Source organism: Athene noctua, chromosome Z, assembly GCF_965140245.1.
Source record: "Athene noctua chromosome Z, bAthNoc1.hap1.1, whole genome shotgun sequence".
In the NCBI taxonomy this organism is placed as follows: Eukaryota; Metazoa; Chordata; class Aves; order Strigiformes; family Strigidae; genus Athene; species Athene noctua.
The window spans coordinates 9,735,641-9,752,927 of NC_134077.1; the positions used below are offsets into that span (position 1 = coordinate 9,735,641).

The 17,287-nt window shown below is 39.9% G+C and overlaps 1 protein-coding gene across 4 annotated transcripts in view; it reads right to left on the reverse strand.

Moving 5' to 3' along the window:
- Window positions 1–775: 775 nt before the first annotated feature.
- Window positions 776–17,287, reverse strand: part of KIAA1328 (KIAA1328 ortholog) — a 175,793-nt gene continuing 159,281 nt past the window's right edge. For 3 of the 4 annotated variants that reach the window (XM_074932616.1, XM_074932615.1, XM_074932618.1), the window contains one exon: window positions 776–4,103. In XM_074932616.1, the coding sequence (XP_074788717.1) occupies window positions 3,893–4,103 (211 nt within the window). In that variant the 3' untranslated portion in view covers window positions 776–3,892. The remainder of the gene's footprint in view (window positions 4,104–17,287) is intronic. The other variant, XM_074932619.1, reaches the window with a different exon arrangement.

Consider the following 17,287-nt stretch of genomic DNA (forward strand, 5'->3'; position numbering starts at 1 on the left):
TCCCTTATTTAGAATCTTGCTGTATCCAGTCTTATATTCTTCTGTCATCTAAGTACACCATTCCTTGCTAGCAATTAAATTCAGTCCTTGCCTGGGTTATACCTGTGTTCTACCCTATTGCCCTCCCTGTTCTCTGGCTTCCCTGCCGAGCTACTCTAAAGAGGAGCAGCTAAAGTTAGGTCACTTCCTTCCTTCCCTCATTTCCCAGGTATCCCTTGAAGAGTAGCTCCCCAAATGCAGAAACAATATCTGGAAAAGGAGTGGAAAGTCATAAGCCTCTTCTGGGAACCAGTCCTTGAAGACATTTCTCATTCCAGGATATAAGCACAAAATTCTGCTTCATCAACTTACTATATTTTAACAACTTATCTCTACCATCTGGCTCAGCTCTGTCATTCTTTGGTATAGTTCCCTGACTCACATTCTTGTCCTTTCTTGTCTTTACCTCCATCCTTTCTTCCTTGCTCTTTAATTCCACCTTTTTGTCCCACAACATGGTGCTGGCTCTCTCCTTCTCTTCCCTTTTGTATTCTGAGACCTCTGCCCCACTTCATGCTTCTAAAGAGGCCTTGATCCTTCTCACACCAAACCCCATGTCCTGGAAAGGAAAAGAAGGCTTAAAATGAGTTCCTCATCTGTGGAGATTCACAATATATATGACATAATGATGCGGAAAGTGGAACATATTGTCAGTGGTAGAACGGACATCTGAGCTGGACAAAACAGAAGATACGTCAAATAAAAGTCTGGAAGAATAAATGAAGCACCCAGATAATTTATTAGATTAAGACTTCACATACGTATATAAATATATGCTCAAGATGGGATTCAACAGCAAGACTGGAGAGGCTGGAAGGGTGTGACTGCTGCAGGTCCATGGTGTGCAAGACGCACAAAAGCAATGACTACACAAACACTTGGCAAGTGTGTTGGTACGAGCCACTCAGGGAGAACACAAAGTAAAGGCATGAGTGGGAGCCTTAGCAGAAGTTATGTTACTCCACAAAGCCTCATGTAGAACACAACCAGATGTGTAGCTGAAGAATATTAACTGGGCACACTCTGGACAAACAATCTACTGCTGGACTAATGGCAGCTTCCTAATGTAGGAGCTTAAACTTAAAAGGACACTGTCAAGTGATTGTTTTGCTAGTTTAATTTTTGCATTTCCTCTACTGTTTTAGCAGATGGAAAACAATTCCCCTCCCAGTCCCAACTACTGATTTTGTCCTTTCCTATTCGACAAGCATTGATTTCTTTTTCTAAGGCTATAAATGTTTTAATAACTTCAACTTTGTAGTGCCTCCTGGCAAAATATCTTTGCTTGCACTGACTGCTAAACACTATTCCTAATGTCCTGTTGATAACAAGAGCAAGAACAAGCATTATAAAAAAATATTTTTCACAGGGTTTACCAAATTAATAGCTTTTGTTTCTTTGTCCACATCTCAGATACAGTTAAAACATGAAGGTCTTCACTCATCAGACATTTTAACCATCTTAATTCTATAAATCTTGGCTTCATAAAAGCATGCGTCCCATGCAGCTTTGACTGATGGACAACACCTGGAGCACAGAGCCCACAACCCTGACAATGTCCTTTTTAAAAGAGGCACTACCAAAATATATATTCAAGTCAAAAGTCACCCTCAGAATTAGAATTGTTAATGGAAAAAATGGATGACAAGGAATCCCAAAGCAGTGAAATATTGGCACACACAAGGAATGCTACTGCACAGTGTTCTCAACTGGGTACACAAAGGCATCTTTCAAGAGATATACATGTATGTTTTGCTGTTTTAAAAGGTCAGTTAGCACTTATTAGAAAAGGCAATTAAAGTTTCAGTCACACTGAAAAAGAGAAGAGAAGCAATTGGACTGAAATCAGAGAACTGTTTCTTTATAAATGCCAAACCTTTATAAAAAAAATATGCAACAAAACAAAAAAACACCATAAAGCAGTCCAAAACCCTAAAATCTATGTGATGGTAATTTCTTCGTGGTTTTCCACAGTTTTCCTACTGTTTCTTGCACACTTTTCTTTCCCCTCCCTTTCCCTGCTCTCTTAAAGAAGCAGACTACTCAGGCAGCAGAATGAGAAAACCCATTTCCTCCTCTGCTATACTTGAGTCAGGGCACTGAATACATCTTTGGGGCTTTAAGCAGAAACTTGTGCCTTTGCAGGCTCGGAGAGTAGATCAAGAGGGACATTCAACAGCAGATGAGCATATTTAAAAGAACTATAATAATTCACTGAGAGTAGGACAGACCAAGCCAGACCTTTCCACGGCAGTGATTTTCTGGTCCAGCAATGACGCCACCTTCCTCTAAACTCCCCCAAACAGCTTTTAAAATTCAGCTGGGATGTACAAATTAGTGATTAAGACTGGGCCTGAATGAAGCTGCACAGAGTAACCTGAGGTTCGTCTTCCTCTACATTCTCCTTTTGTTTTACTGTTCTAAGAGCACAGTGCTGCCAGGGGCACCTGCTAGATAACTTGCAATGATGCGCTCGTCAGACATGCACCAAGGGCCTCACTGCTGAGCCTTGCTAGCTTCTTGCATAGGACCAAAAATCGTGGAGGAACAAGCATGTGGGAGGCAGGCAGCAACGATACCCCAAGGATCAGTACAGCAACTCGCTGCCATTAAGATAAGCAGGGTTGCCTAAAGAGAATGTCAGAAAATCTGTACTGGCCCACAAAGTGGTGTTTGGGAGCATATGGCCTAGAACTTGCCTGTACTGGCTCAAATCTACCTTTCCCTCACTGCAATTTTACTGTGCAAAATGAGTATTTTAGCCTCATATTTCTAGGAACACATGCCGGTGGCTACTGTTACAATAAAATATGAACACTGCATTGTGGAGAAAATGACCATTAATCCTGTAATCTGCAGTCATTTTTACCAATTCGGCACATTTCTTTAAATAATCAAGTACATGCAGTAGATGGAAGTGCATTTAAATAAACTGAAATAGATACAGCATGAATAATTAAAGCTGGCAGGGAAATGTGCATCACGAGCCACCAGTGGAAATAATTACTGATTTGTCTTATTTACAATGGAGGGGGGATAAAGGATCAAAATAGTGCAAATTAGTGAAAATGTCTTAGACTGTTCTTATACTACCACTACTATATATCTCATCTTGAAAAGTACGTCAAAAAGGTTTTGGACCACTGCAATATCTGTTTTCTGCTATTTCAGGTTACCCAGCACATAAACTCTGTCAAATTGCACTGATTTGAAGAGGATTGTATTTCAAACAGATTCTCAGTACATCAACCTGTAACATCATCTATTCATGTTATTAGACACTGTATAGTTGAACTTATGATATACCACCTAAAAACCCAGCATGTTAAATATCAGAATGTTGAAGGAAAAAGTAGATCATAAAAATCACTGAAAAAAGTACTAAAGTGCTTGTATCCTTATAATATGCCAGGTTTTAAACTGACTTGTTTAATTAGAAAATAATCTACTTTGAATGTGGCGGTTCTTGAATGTTAGGCAGTTCTTGCAAACGGCTTCAGAGCTAAAAATCGATAATGAAATATACTTCCAATATGAGGCTGGCAAAACTGTGACTTCAATCCATTAGAAAATGTTATAGATTAGAAAAAACTTCAATTTTAGAATGATTACTTGGCACATGAAAGTTTTAGGAAAAAAAGTTAACGCTTTCTGATTGGTCTACCCCAACAACATTCTTGCACCATGATTACTATATCCAGAATGAAAGTGTATGCTAATTAGCTATGTTTTAGAAGAGGAAAGACAAGCAGTTGTCACTCAAATAATTTAGAAATGGTACTTGAACAGAAACAAATCAGCAAGATAAAGATCCTAAAAATTCTACAGAAGGGTTGTAGACCAATGAGGTGCGTCAAATGAAGAAAATCTCCTGGAGGAGCTGGCTCTCCTCTAGTTCATCTGCTCTGCTTCTAGAGCTGCGAGGGGTCTGGTACCAGGACGACGGCTTGTAGCTCACAGGACAACACGTGTGCTTTTTGTTCCTGTCATAAGATTCTCTGCAGAGGCATCCTGGGGAAGATATCAGACTCATAGCTTCAACAAGGTCAAGACAGGTTTCATACCTACAGAAACACACCAAGAAAACAGAGCTCGATTAAGCATCACAGCATCCTGCAGGAATTGAATCCAGTCTTCCTGCCTTCATAATTCAGACTAGACCTAGATTTGTGTGATAGGGCCCTTCATCACAGAACGAGTTTTGCTGTATGGGTTGCTATGACGAATACCAAGACATATGTAGTGAAAAAGAGGCAAGCAAAGCATGGGTGCCCAGGTTATTTTAAGCTATTTCATCAGCTTTTCCATTTGAGGTGTGTAATGTCTTAGTCGTGCTCTAGAGACTGAGGACAGACCTCAGAGATATGACAGCCAAATACACCGAACAGCTACAAGGCAGACTCACACAGGTAATGGTAAAGTGACTTATACACATGCTGCACTTTTTTGAATAGACCTCTACACTTGATTTAGTTTCTCAGGGATTTGAAAACAGCAGGAAACTTTATTATTATTGCCACAAACTACACGTGCTTCCTGTAAATCTCTATGCACTATATGGAGTCTGTCTGGTGGAAGCACTGAAGGAATATAATCCAAGCAAGGCAATACAAAATCAACACTTGAGGTACCAAGAGAAAAGGCAAAGGTGCTAAACATTAGTCAGGCTGTCCTTTAAGTGTGAGCACAGATGTGGGGGGAGGTTGCAAGCCAATGTTAGCTGGTAAGGCACACTGAATAACAGTAGTTACTTCAGACAGAGACTTCACATTAATATTGACACAAGACAAGACCTGATCTAAATAACAGCACAGGATTGATCATTACAATGTATTTTCTCCCCTCCATTTTTAAATGTCTTAAACAATACAATTTCCACCTCTTCCCAGGGAGGCTGTTCTCCAGTCTAAAAGATATCACTCAAGAGTTTTATCCTGTTCATCCTGTTGTTATCACCAACCTACCTGATATTCTCAAAGCTGAAATAATTCACACATGCACAGAATAGTATTCACAGCTCCCAGACTAAGGTATCAGCATGGCTGCTTGGTTTCCATAGGTGCCTCTCTTGTAAGCAGAAAGAGTTAGTCCACAGCATGAGGAAGCACCTCAAGCTGTTCTCCTGCTTTGAGAGAAGCCTCTGTTTTTCCTTTCAGGACACTGAGAGCTTAGGAAGACTAAGCAACTAACTCAGACAGCTGGGGCACATTCTTCCCCTCAGATCAGATGAAAAATTCTTAAGTACAAATATTCAGAATAGTTTATTGATATGAAAGATTAGCAGCTGACAATGTATCTCCCAGAGGCAGATTACCACTTGTGCTGTCCAAGAGCATCATGTAGTAGCAGCATCGATTAAAAAGACTTACTTCCCTAAACTAGCGATGCCAGGCAAAATAACCTTCATTAGCTCCAACAGTGAGTGTTATGTCCGAGCCATCATCAGAAAACTGATCATGACAAGGTAACTTTTAGTTATTTCTGAGACACAGAAATACTTCCTCAGCTCAAAGGAGTTAGCTGTGGAACTAACGTGCTAATGCTGATGCTAATGACAACCACTGGAGTTATGCTATGACTGCTTTGAAAAGTCAGCTCTTTAATTTCCTTCAGTTTTTATTGTTTCTTCCAATCTGATGGTCACCATCATTTCTAATGCAATCTGATTTGACATTACTGCCTCACAGGGCTCTCTCCTCTATTTGACTATCTATAGACTGTTTTATTTTTCTTTTGATGTACTAGCTTGCATTTCACCCAATCACCCATTTTGAAAATTGTTCACATTTTAAGCTTGTCTATATGTCTTTCTATTATCTGTTTAAATCAACCCAATGGCCAAAACTGAGCGACTCAAAACAAAAAAACGCAGCTTTAATGTTTCATTTGCACAGTGTAAGTGGCTAACCCTGTGCAAATGTGATGACTTACAGTTACCCTAACCAAAAATTTTGGAAGGACATGGGGGGTTTTGGGTAGCCAAGTAATACCATTTTAGAGGGGTCAGTTGTTTGTATTAGCATTCACAAAGTACCCTCTAAAAACTGAGGCTCCTTAAAGATATCTCCAATGTAAGACGGAATAAACTGCACTGATAGTGAGAACTAGCACATAGCTGTATTAGACTTTTCACGTAGAGAAACTTTTGGACTAGACGCTATACAGATACACGCAGATGCTTTGAACCCCAAAGAAACCCAGTTAACACATACACTGGTTTCATTAGCCACACCTAAAACTTCTTTTTAGATTAATCTAGTCTAGCATACAAATGCTTATCTCCTCTGACTGTAGTGCTATCATAAAATTTCAATTTCTCCAGCAGCCACATTCAATCACAGATTAGGTAGGGGAAAACCAAACCAGCCAGTGCATTTATAGCAAACGTGCAGGCCCTAGATTTCAGCAGTACCTTCGAGTTCATTTCTTCTGCAAGTTTATCTAAGTTTTACAGCATTCCTGCTATCAGGAAGGCTAAATGATTTGGCAGATTACAAGCGCAGCAAATAGCAAAGATTATGTAAAAGACCAGGTGTTGTAAATCAGTCTATTTGACACCAGAGTTATATATGCAATAAAGTGAATGAACTCTGCTAACAGAGCACTATCTGATAAAGAGAATACTCCTTGCAGGTATTTAGTGTTTAATCCCATGATAATGGTTTGCCCTGGTTTGTCTAGGCAACATCAGACAGCATCTGGCTGGAGGCAACAGAGTAGACCTAGAATGGTTTGAAGCTTGCAAAGACAATTTTCTCACCATTTATTTGTATCCGAATATTTAAAGAGACACAGCCAGAACGCTCAAATCTTGAAATGCAACTTTCTCTTAAAACTAGCATATGTATTCCTCGCACAATCTGAACAAATGCATAAGTAAACCCAGGCTTCATTATTATTATTATTGGTAGTAGTAGTAGTAGTAGTATTAATACAACATTAATGGCTTCAGTGAAGTAAAAACTGCAGAATCAGGCACCCAAGAGTCAGAACATTTCAGAGAGGAAAACTGCTCTGGCAAACTTAGCTCGTCAATACTGAATGCTCTTTTAATGCAAATTGACAGCCAAGGGTGCCCTTGTATTGTTCAAGCTTCCAAAGGAGAAAAAATTCCTACATGTTCTGCAAAAGTACCAGTACTGTATGTTAAACCACATAAAGAAATTCCTCATGTATAGATGTTCAGCCAAGAAACCAAATGTCCCATCAGTGCTAGGTGCTTACACACATTTTCTTTGATGGTTTGGCCCTCTCAATAGAAGGAAAATAAGGTGGGAAACTGTCTCTTTGAGGATGGCGATAATTCAGTCTGTCTTCACCTTTTTGGTACATCTGCAAGTGTGCTGGAACGTCAATGAGCACCTCCACAACAGAATGGAAAACAATCTCTTTTCTAAGCCTGGTTTTGACACTTCCCCATGTATATTTTTTTCAACTTTCATAAGCTTGAAAGTCTTCATGGGAGAAGAAAAACTGTAAAGTCTACAAGTTTGGATTAGAAGTCTAACTACTTAGACGGCTAAAACTTAGTGAAAGCAATCTTATCACAAAGTCTCCAAAAACTCCATCTGGAGAGGGAACACAAAGACTTAGTGTAACAAAGCATGAGGAAGGCAGGGACACACACAGGAGGACAGACACGGGAGCAGAGAGAACAGACCAAGGTAAGCTTTGAAGCCCTTCTTTCAATGAAGAAATTTTGAAGAAATGATGTTTGCTTTTAATATAGAAGGTAAAACTCCAAATATGGCTCAGAGAGCAGCATGAAGATGCCTGAACTATCCGAGAGGTAGCTACCACCAGGATCGAGCCAGTATAGCTGGGTCAGTGCAGAACTGTGACCTGGGTGGGTAAATCCATCCTGGTTAAGCACTGCATAGTGCTGTGACAGTATTCCCTTAATCTCCTCTTACAATTAACACAGGTTGCTGGAAATTTGACTCCTCAGCCACTGAAGTACTTTCGGAAATTTTATTAGAAGCTTTCAGCATTGGCTCCTAATTAAGTAACTAGTAGAGTTTATAAACAACATAAAAGAGTTTTGTAGTCCATCACTAAGGTAACGGGAAACATCATAAAGCATTATGATTCAGAACAGATTTTTAAATGTTCACATTTTAAGGAGAAAACCAGCACAAAAATAAACACAAGTTGGCACAGAATCTTTCCTTCCACAGTATTTCTGTCTCACTGTCTGTGCAGCAGGAATACAACTCTGAACCTCTACAGGTGCATCTTACTTTGCACTGTGTTTCCAAATTGAATGGGAAGGAAGGCTCTCGCATTTTTATGACAAACACGCAAATGTGGCTGTTGCTCTGGGAACCATAAGACCACTTATTCCCAGGATGGTTGCTGAGAAATCACCTGAAACCACTTGGTATTCTGTCTAATAAAACCTGCTGGGCAATCAGAGTTCAGACAGTATCCACAATGTACAGCACCTAAAAAATGATCAGATTATGCAAAAGTGATGCACAGAACTCATTACTAGGCAGGATATTAGAGAGGACAGTGCTCTTGAAGCTAACTACAGAGCATCCTTGCATCACTGGCTGAACAGTGATGTTTGTTTGTTTATTTCTTTAGACATTTGGGATACGTCACTGAATTTTTAATGTTTGTCTATTTCCCTTTGCTGGTAAAACAACATTATATTTCTTACACACTGTTCAATTTTTAAACTATGCTATTGTGTTTTCATATTGTGCAGTCCCATTTAACTAATAATATCATTTGTTCCTTCCTGAAAAAACAGCAAAGCCCCAAACAAGTCTGATATTTGGAGAAGCAGGAATTTCCCCATGAGGCAAAATAACTAAACTTATTAGAGTCATAAATACTCTGGCAGTGAAATATATGTATATTTCTTTAAATAAGCAGTGTCAGATATTATTTGATCACTATGTTCAGAGATATCTTTTCATTTATAGTCTCTGAAAATTTATTCTTCAATCATAAATGTGTACAAAACACACAGAATGTCTCTTCTGCAAGGTGATGGCATTTCAACAAAGCATAGTGGCAATACGGTTCTAGAGATTAGTAGCTGTATAGGCTTACTTTATTTAACTGTACATACCAGAGGAAATAAAAAGGTTTATTTTTATACTACTGCTTATATTTTCAACATAAAGTTCAAAGTGATTTACTAATGTTACATGAATTGCCTTTGAATTACGGTACAGTATTGTGCCTAAGTACAAAGCCTAACACTATTTTGTATTCATAAAACACCACTTGCCTCCAAGCACTTTACAAATGCTAAATACGGCTGAAACACAATCAAGGGGCAGGGAACAGACCCATTTTACAGAAAATGAAACTGAGCTTATTGTTATTATAAAGCAAATATCAAATCCCGATTTGACTGAAACAAACAGGACAAACAAAAGCAGAGGAAAAACAGATGTGGATAAGTGCCCTTGGCAGTAGAACTACCCCAAACCTGAAGATACCACTCTAGTGACAAAATCTGAGGTTATCTGGAAGAACAACCTGTGATGATTGATCACCCACCCTCAAGTTAACCCAGGATCTACAGGCAAAGGGCAGAACCTCGCCCAAATTAAAGAGTCCTCTCCACTTTCTGCCATCTTTATTCTTGCGTTCACAACTGTCACGCTAGAGATGCTAGAGGTACGTCCCTGGCTTGTCCTTTCAACATTCCTGTACCAACCTGTTGTCCAGAAATTTGCCTAAATCCTTTTTCAACCTGCTGCTTCCACAATGTCCTGTGACAGCAAGCTCAGGCACTTCATTGCTATTGAAAGGCATACTTTTTTGTTCTGTATTAATCTGACATCCTGCTAGTGCCATCAAGTGCTTTTTAAGGATTGATGGCAGTTAAGTCACTCACATGGTGGGAGCTGGTGAAAACCAGTTCCACATTCAATTTACCCACCACCTTCACAATTTTGCAAACCCTGATCATTTTCTCATTCAGTCTTTTCCTATCCAAAGTCATAGCTTTTTGGTCTCTCCTCATATGGCAGCTGCTTCATCCCCTTGATCAAACTAATTGTCTTATGCACCTTGCTAGTTTCCACTATGTCTTTCTTGAGAAGCAAAGACAAGTACACATTGGAATCAAAATTTGGGTACACCAAGGCTTGTGCATCCACAAGCTTTTGTGAAGCTCTAGGAAGCTTTAAACTTCACAAATTCTAATCACCTGCTCTGAGACCAGCAGCATGTAGCCATGGTGTTGATAACTCTTCCTCAGGTAAATTACATTTTTGTCCACTCGGTTTTGATGCCTTTATGGAGTTTCTTGCTATTGACATGGCATTTGACTATCTGAAAGAACTCAGTACCATTCTCAAACTTGTTAGGTCACACAGATTATTTCACTTTTCACTTCTTGCTCCAGGTCACTGATGAAGAACCAGCCCAGTGTGTTTCTGCAAGACCCCACTGCTGACTATTCTGCATCATAAATAATGAACATTAAGTTCCTTTGCCTGCTATCATTTAATCAGCAATAAACCCAGAGAAGGACTTTTCCTCCAATCCTGCAGAGACTTGATTTCTTTAACAACCTTTGGTGTAGGCGGCCTTGGAAAAGGCCTTTTGAAAATCCAAATGCATTATGCTCACTGGATCCTCTCCATGTCACCAGATTTCTGGGTTCAGGATCCATAGGTCTGAGCTGATGTCTCAGATTCTCTCTTCCCTTCGTCCCAGCTGTATGAGTAATATCGGTTTTAACCAGCATGCCATTTGGCCTAAAGCCTGAGATGAACTCACCAATGAACATTAGAGGCTGGTTGGATAGGAAATGGAAGATGAGAAAGAAGAGCTGACTTTGCAGTCATTCCCTGAAAGGCCACAAGTCAGGACAGGGGACCTTGTCTTTCATGTGTGAATCGCATTTTCAGTGACCAAAACACACCCTCGGGGGATATTCCCATGTACTGACTCTCAAGATGCCAAAACTAAAAAAAGAACAGAAAAGTGCAATTCTTGAGGCTGAAACATCAAGAGAATGAACAAGATTAAATCAAGAATCAGAAACAAAGGGACCGTGCCACTTAGCCTGAGATTCCCATTTTACTTTCATGCAGGTTGGGACTCAGAGTAGACACTTCACTGTGGGATACAGAAGGCAGCAATTCAACAGTGCTGTATAAGCATTTAAACGAACTGCAGGTTGGGGTGTTTCTTGCCTGTAACAGGTCTGTATTTTCCAAAGGCATCTCAGAGTTTCTTAATTCTTAAAGAAAAAGATCAGACTGCAGAAGATTTCAAAGCAATTAAAAAAAGATCTGAGCCTTTTATTTAAAATACATCACACAATGTAAAACAGAATATATTTACACAGTGTCCTCAGCAAGAGCCTCCCGGAGAGCAGTAAAACCCACACCCACGTAATAGAGAGCTTACAGTATCAGAGACTTTTAGAGAACTCTCCGAGGCAGTATTCACAAAATCATAACCTAGAGAAGGAAAAGACTTATTAGATCATCCAGTCATCTCCCTGCTGACAGAGAACCGTTCCCTACAGTGTGCTTCCTCACATTTGTTGCTAACAATCAGCCTCTTGCTATTCTCCTTGGGAAGCCATTCCACAGCCAAATATATCTCATGCTATCATTACCATTATTACTTATTTATAGGCTACAGTATAACCTAAAGGACCTTGATCAGGATCAGGGGGACCAACTCTACTACAGCTTATAAGAGCAATCCTCTCTCCAAAAGAGCACACAGTCTAAATAGATAAGTCAAAGTCCAGTGGGAAAGATAAAACATACAATTAAAGAGAACAGAATAGGCATGGAAAGTGCCACAAATGTTCCAGGAATTTCTGCTTTGGAGTTTGGTAGGAGGAAAAGGTATGTGTCGCAAACAAGAACATGTTTCTGATAGTCAGCTAGAGATAAACAAAAAGGATTTTCTTCCTCACAGATTCATGCTATTAGTTACAGCTAAAGATCTGGCAGGGTACTGAGAAATCTGTCTCCTTTTTTGGTGCAAATACTCTGTATTTGAACAATACTACATTTCTCTCTTCTGCTCCAGTCTCAGTCAACATTTATCTGAGCCACATGTATTTTAATCTTCTCTCATAAATCAATACCTCTAGCATAGCAACAGATTTTGCCACTCTCCTCCAATCTTTGACAACATCTTTCCAGTAAGTGATCACCCAGAAATGAGCACCATATTCCCCTGGTGGGGTTACACAGAAACAGAGAGGAGATCAGCTCTGTCCAGCACTCATACAATACTTGTCTGTGCGGACTTGGATGACAATGGCGTTTTTGTTGCCAACTTATTGCTCCGCAGGTCCATCTCTCATGGGCATGTATTGATACACCATACTGCAACACATCCGTGTATGCTGCAAGACCTATAACACCAATGAACTCAATGACTCTTTTCCTGGTGTTACTAACAACTATCACTGATGCCGTTTTCCACAAGATTTAGAAATTACAGCCTTTGCACAGAAGAATTTGGAAAGAAGCAACAGAATTGAGTAATGACATCACACTTTTGCTAACTGAAATGTTGGTTGGCAGTGTTATGGGACAACCCTCCCTCCTCAGTGTGGTAAACAGTAGTAAAGAGCTAAAGAGGACTTGGTCTTCAAAGGGGCTGAGCACTGCTGGTTTGCCCCTGGACTTTCATACACCCAACAGAGCCAGTGCACTAATGGACACCAGATCCAGCCACAGCATCCCAACACACTTGTGCCCTAAGGCAGGGCTGATAAGAGATTTTTCTTCCTCAGTTTTCACATTAGCTTCACCTATGATAGCATCCAACTGGCTGTCATTACTGAAACAAGTTACTGCTGTTCTCATTCCTCCTTGCTACACAAACAGGCCATTTTCACTTACCCCATAGTCAGAGACCAACACCCACCTTCCTTACCTTCTACACTCCTGTCTCAACGCTCCAAATCCTCAGTTATCCTACCTCTTTGCTCCTGGTAACTCAGCCTTTTCTATTATTTCCTCATCGGACTTTCACTCAGACCCTGCTGCCATGTTATCAACCTGTCAAATACAACTGAAAGGGCTTCTTCATTGTTTTTGTCTCTGTGTGCTTTTAGTAGCTAAAAACACCCCCATATAATGTCTTTTAAGGTATGGCTGCAGGCAGCTGAATTGGCATAACTGAGCCTGTAATAATTCTGGAAGGGGAGGGTGAAAAAAGACATGAGTGCTGGGAAGTAAAGAAACCTTTAAAATCAGATCTGCTAGTGACAGAAGAATAATTTAGAAATAAGTTAGAGTATAAAAGAAAGAAATTACAGAACCACAGAACTACCATAGAGTTTAACAACCACCTCTGCAATCACCCTGTTTGTATTGTCCTTCTCTTCCCTCCCACACACCCATTTCTGTCTCATCAAGTCTGAAAGCTCTTCAGATCAGAAAATGAACCTCAGTATATGTACAACACCTGGGGCCCTGATTCTGATGTGATATTACATAATAACTTTGCACTTCAGAGCCTGCTTAGCTTTTATTCTCTTTAAGCACTCTGTCATCACAGCATGTCTTCGGCAAGATCTTCCCCCTTTATTGTTCTGGGCCAAAACTAAGCTGTCATCATCTTTTCTGCTATACCTCATCCCTCTACTTCTCCTGCTTTAACAGCCTTTCTCCTCAAATTTTTGCTCTTACAAGTTTGTCCCCAAGCATCTTTCCCCTCAAAGCAAACTCTAATTAAATGAATCATCCTTAAAATTCTGCTTTTTCTTTTATAATGTACTAAAGCCTCTGACAAAAGGTTGCATATGTAAGCCACAGTGCAATTCTGCACCTCCTTTCTGTCAGTCTCAGTGTTGCCCCTCAGTTTTGATTTCTTTTCCATGTTTCATCTCTTTTTCCTAGTCTGCTTTTAGCAAAGCTGGGACTACACCCTGTAAACTGCCTAGAACTTTGTGGGTACTAAAAAAGTACAAAACAATTTTAAGGGGCATGGCTTAGGGGGAAAAAAAACCCACTACATATAGCTTGCAAAGTCCATCACCATTTACATGGATTAGCAATCTGTCTTTTTTCACAAGCTCAAATTCCCAGCCTGGCAGGTAATAAATCAACTTTTTGCTTCAATTGTACAGTCACTGGGAGATCTGCATAGTTTTAGGTCAAGCACTTATAACCATTTTATGATTCCAAAGTTTCTTACCTTGTCATTTAGTTACTGAACTGTGAGCTTTCATTGATGTCCTAACCACTGTGGCAAGAACTGATACTAGCTGTGCAAGATTTAAAACCTCAGTGAGCAGAGGAGCAAAATCAGACTGCCGTAGTTTTAAGTATATATTGAGGTGGAATCATGACCCTATGGAAGCCAATGGAAGTTCTGCCACTGGTTCACTGGGGCTGGGTTTCTTCCCTGCCTGCTGCCATCTGTTGTGTCGGGGTGACTAAGTACTGCATTTTACCATGGAAATCACATGCCTCAGTGAATGCTTGAAAATTATTTATTTTACCTTTCTCTTTTTTTTTTTCTTCCTATCCTGGGGAAATATTTTACATACAGTCAATTGCTGTACCTAAGCACCAACTCTTCCTGTGGATCTGTATGATCCTTCCTCTCCTGATTATCAGCTTAATTTCTTCTGCTGTGGCATGAAGTATTTAATAGCAAAATCCAGCACTCAGATTCTTCTGTTTCTTAATTATCTCTGCCCTGTCAGCTATATCAGTGAAAACAAGTTACCATTAGACAATTCAGATACCAGTAAACACCAAGATGTGATAATATAGAGTCCTGTATTACTGTCATTATGGAAAAAGCTGTTTCAGGGAGATTTAAAAAAAAATTAAATAAGCCCTGCACTTCTAAATGGCCGAAAACCTAAAGATATCTTAATTATTCTTCAATATATTAATCATCCTGTAGAATCATGATCTTGTATAATGGCCATTTTAAATGAAAGGTTTGCTGCTCTGCACAGTTGCCACTTCCTTCTAATTGTGAATTAAAGGGTAATTTAGCGTGGCTCTATGCCAGCATGACTAGAAAAATTTACAGACACTAAACTCTGGTTGAAATAGGGGGGAAAAAAACAGTTAGATTTCTTTAAGTAATAGAAAATCACTCACGAAGTTGTACTTTAAAACAAAACACTAGAGCTTTAAGTTGACAAACTGACTTGAATTAAACCACATAAAAAAGTGCTTGCACTGTAAATCTTACAGGGCAAAAGTGATGGTAGGTTATCATTCTGTTCATTAGCATGCACTTTGGAGAGTTCAGGGCAAGTATGGATACGCATTCATTCCATTTTATGCCGCACATTACTGAAAACACGTTCCCCATAAATAATTCATAAATGCATTGTCTGAAATTTTAGATTCCAAAAATACAACACTGTTTTCAACTTTATGGTTGCTTGGTCTTCAAAACATAAATAGACAATTGGATGGATGGACTTGGCAAACCTGATAAGAACCCATCAGTCAGAATTACACTCCAGAGGTAAATGCAAACATCTTCCAGCTCCTGATCCCTGGAACAGCAAGGCCATGATGATAGCCCCTGTGCTTATGCTATCAGTCCCTTGGTAGCGAACAGTGAGAAAAAGAAAAAGGGATGAAGTAACCAAGTAGTGAGAAGAAAGTGTTCAGTCAGATGCTTGACTTTAAAAAGAATATTTATTAGGAAAAAAACAATGCCTTGCTGTTCCGTGCTCATGAGCTGGGTGCATAGCAGGAGAGTTAGGAGAGAAAAGGACATTTTACAGGATGGTGTGGTGGGGAGCTAATAAGTTGAAACTGCCTAGAAATCCAGAGGAATTTAAATTTAAGGTATAGTAACAGTCAAAATACAGAGAACACACATACTTTGCCTTGCAAAAACCCCATTTTTCTGGCCAGACTGCACCACAAACTTGAGCTCTGCTTGTGCTCCCAGCTTTTAATTCGTATCACTTCATTAATGCTAATGACATAGTAACTGGCATCATCCTTTATGCCAGCTATGTGAGCATAAGAGAGGTGAACAGCATCTTGCAGTTCATCTAAAGTCTAATTTCTGCAGGGAGCAGAGTGACCACAACATCCTCTGAAGAAACTGAAGTATGCTTCATAGGCTAAAGTGCTTGAGCTTTATATGCCTTGTGATTCGGTATCTTGCTGACATTATATATGTAGTTTATGCTAAGATGCTTCTTTTTCCCTCATAATGTACTCAGAAGCCTCACATCAGATAGCAACTGCTTTTCAGCCAGATTTACATTCTCTTGCTCTGTTCTACTCACCTCCAAATGAGAGGCACACACAGCTTTGGGTATCTTATCTAGCAAAACCCTTGGTGCTTAGCCCCTAACAGAACAGACCACTATCTCCCTGTTCACCAGCTTTTCATTTGAACCCATTCACTCCCAATTTGCCTGAGAACAAACATTGCAACTGAACTCAAATACTTGGCATCCCAACGTATTGATTCCTTGGGCGCAGACCATACATGAAGAAACAAAGTGCTCATAAAAATTGTATGCCTGTACCCAGCTGCTGTAAAACTTCCTACTCGGTGCTCCGGTGTGGAAGGACTGGGACTATCTGTCGCTCCATTCATTTCCAGGTGTGCTGAACTCTCTGGGGTAATCTTTAAATCAGCTGAGATTTCATACATCAAAGATGAGGATACATAATTCAATAGAAGTCACTGAGATAAAACAGGAGCTGTAAAAAATATCGCGTGTTGGTAGTGACTAGTTTAGCATGTCAAAGAGGGGTGACTGCTGGCAAGGAGTTGCACACAGTCGGCACAAGAGCATGGCGTGTGGCAAAGCAGGTAGTGTTGTTGTAAGCTTCATAGGGACACAGGCCCTCAAATAGGCTTGACACTGTGCAAGTACCAAGTTAGAAGGCACCCTACAGAAAAAACAGCAGTAAAGCATGGAGTACAAGGCGCTCAGGCCTGGTGTCCCTTGGCTGTAGTCAACGCACACTAACAACCTCTTTCAAAAACTTTACACAGGTGGTAGGTGTCCCACTGAGATAAATTACCTACTTTCAGTTGCTGAACAGATGGGCAGGGAAGTGAAATTTTAGTTTGTTCATTCCCAGCAGTAACTAGCAAAGATGATCTCGGGCTCTGCAGGATTACTTTTCGATAACCATACACCTGCGGATAGTCCACATTTCTGTTAGAAACTACGTAAGGTCATTGATACACTACAAAATAAGGCAGGGCATTTAATGGCTCAAGAGACGGATTCTAAGTCTCTAATTCCCATATTCTTCTGAATATATTCTAGGCTGAGAGGTGCCAGAAA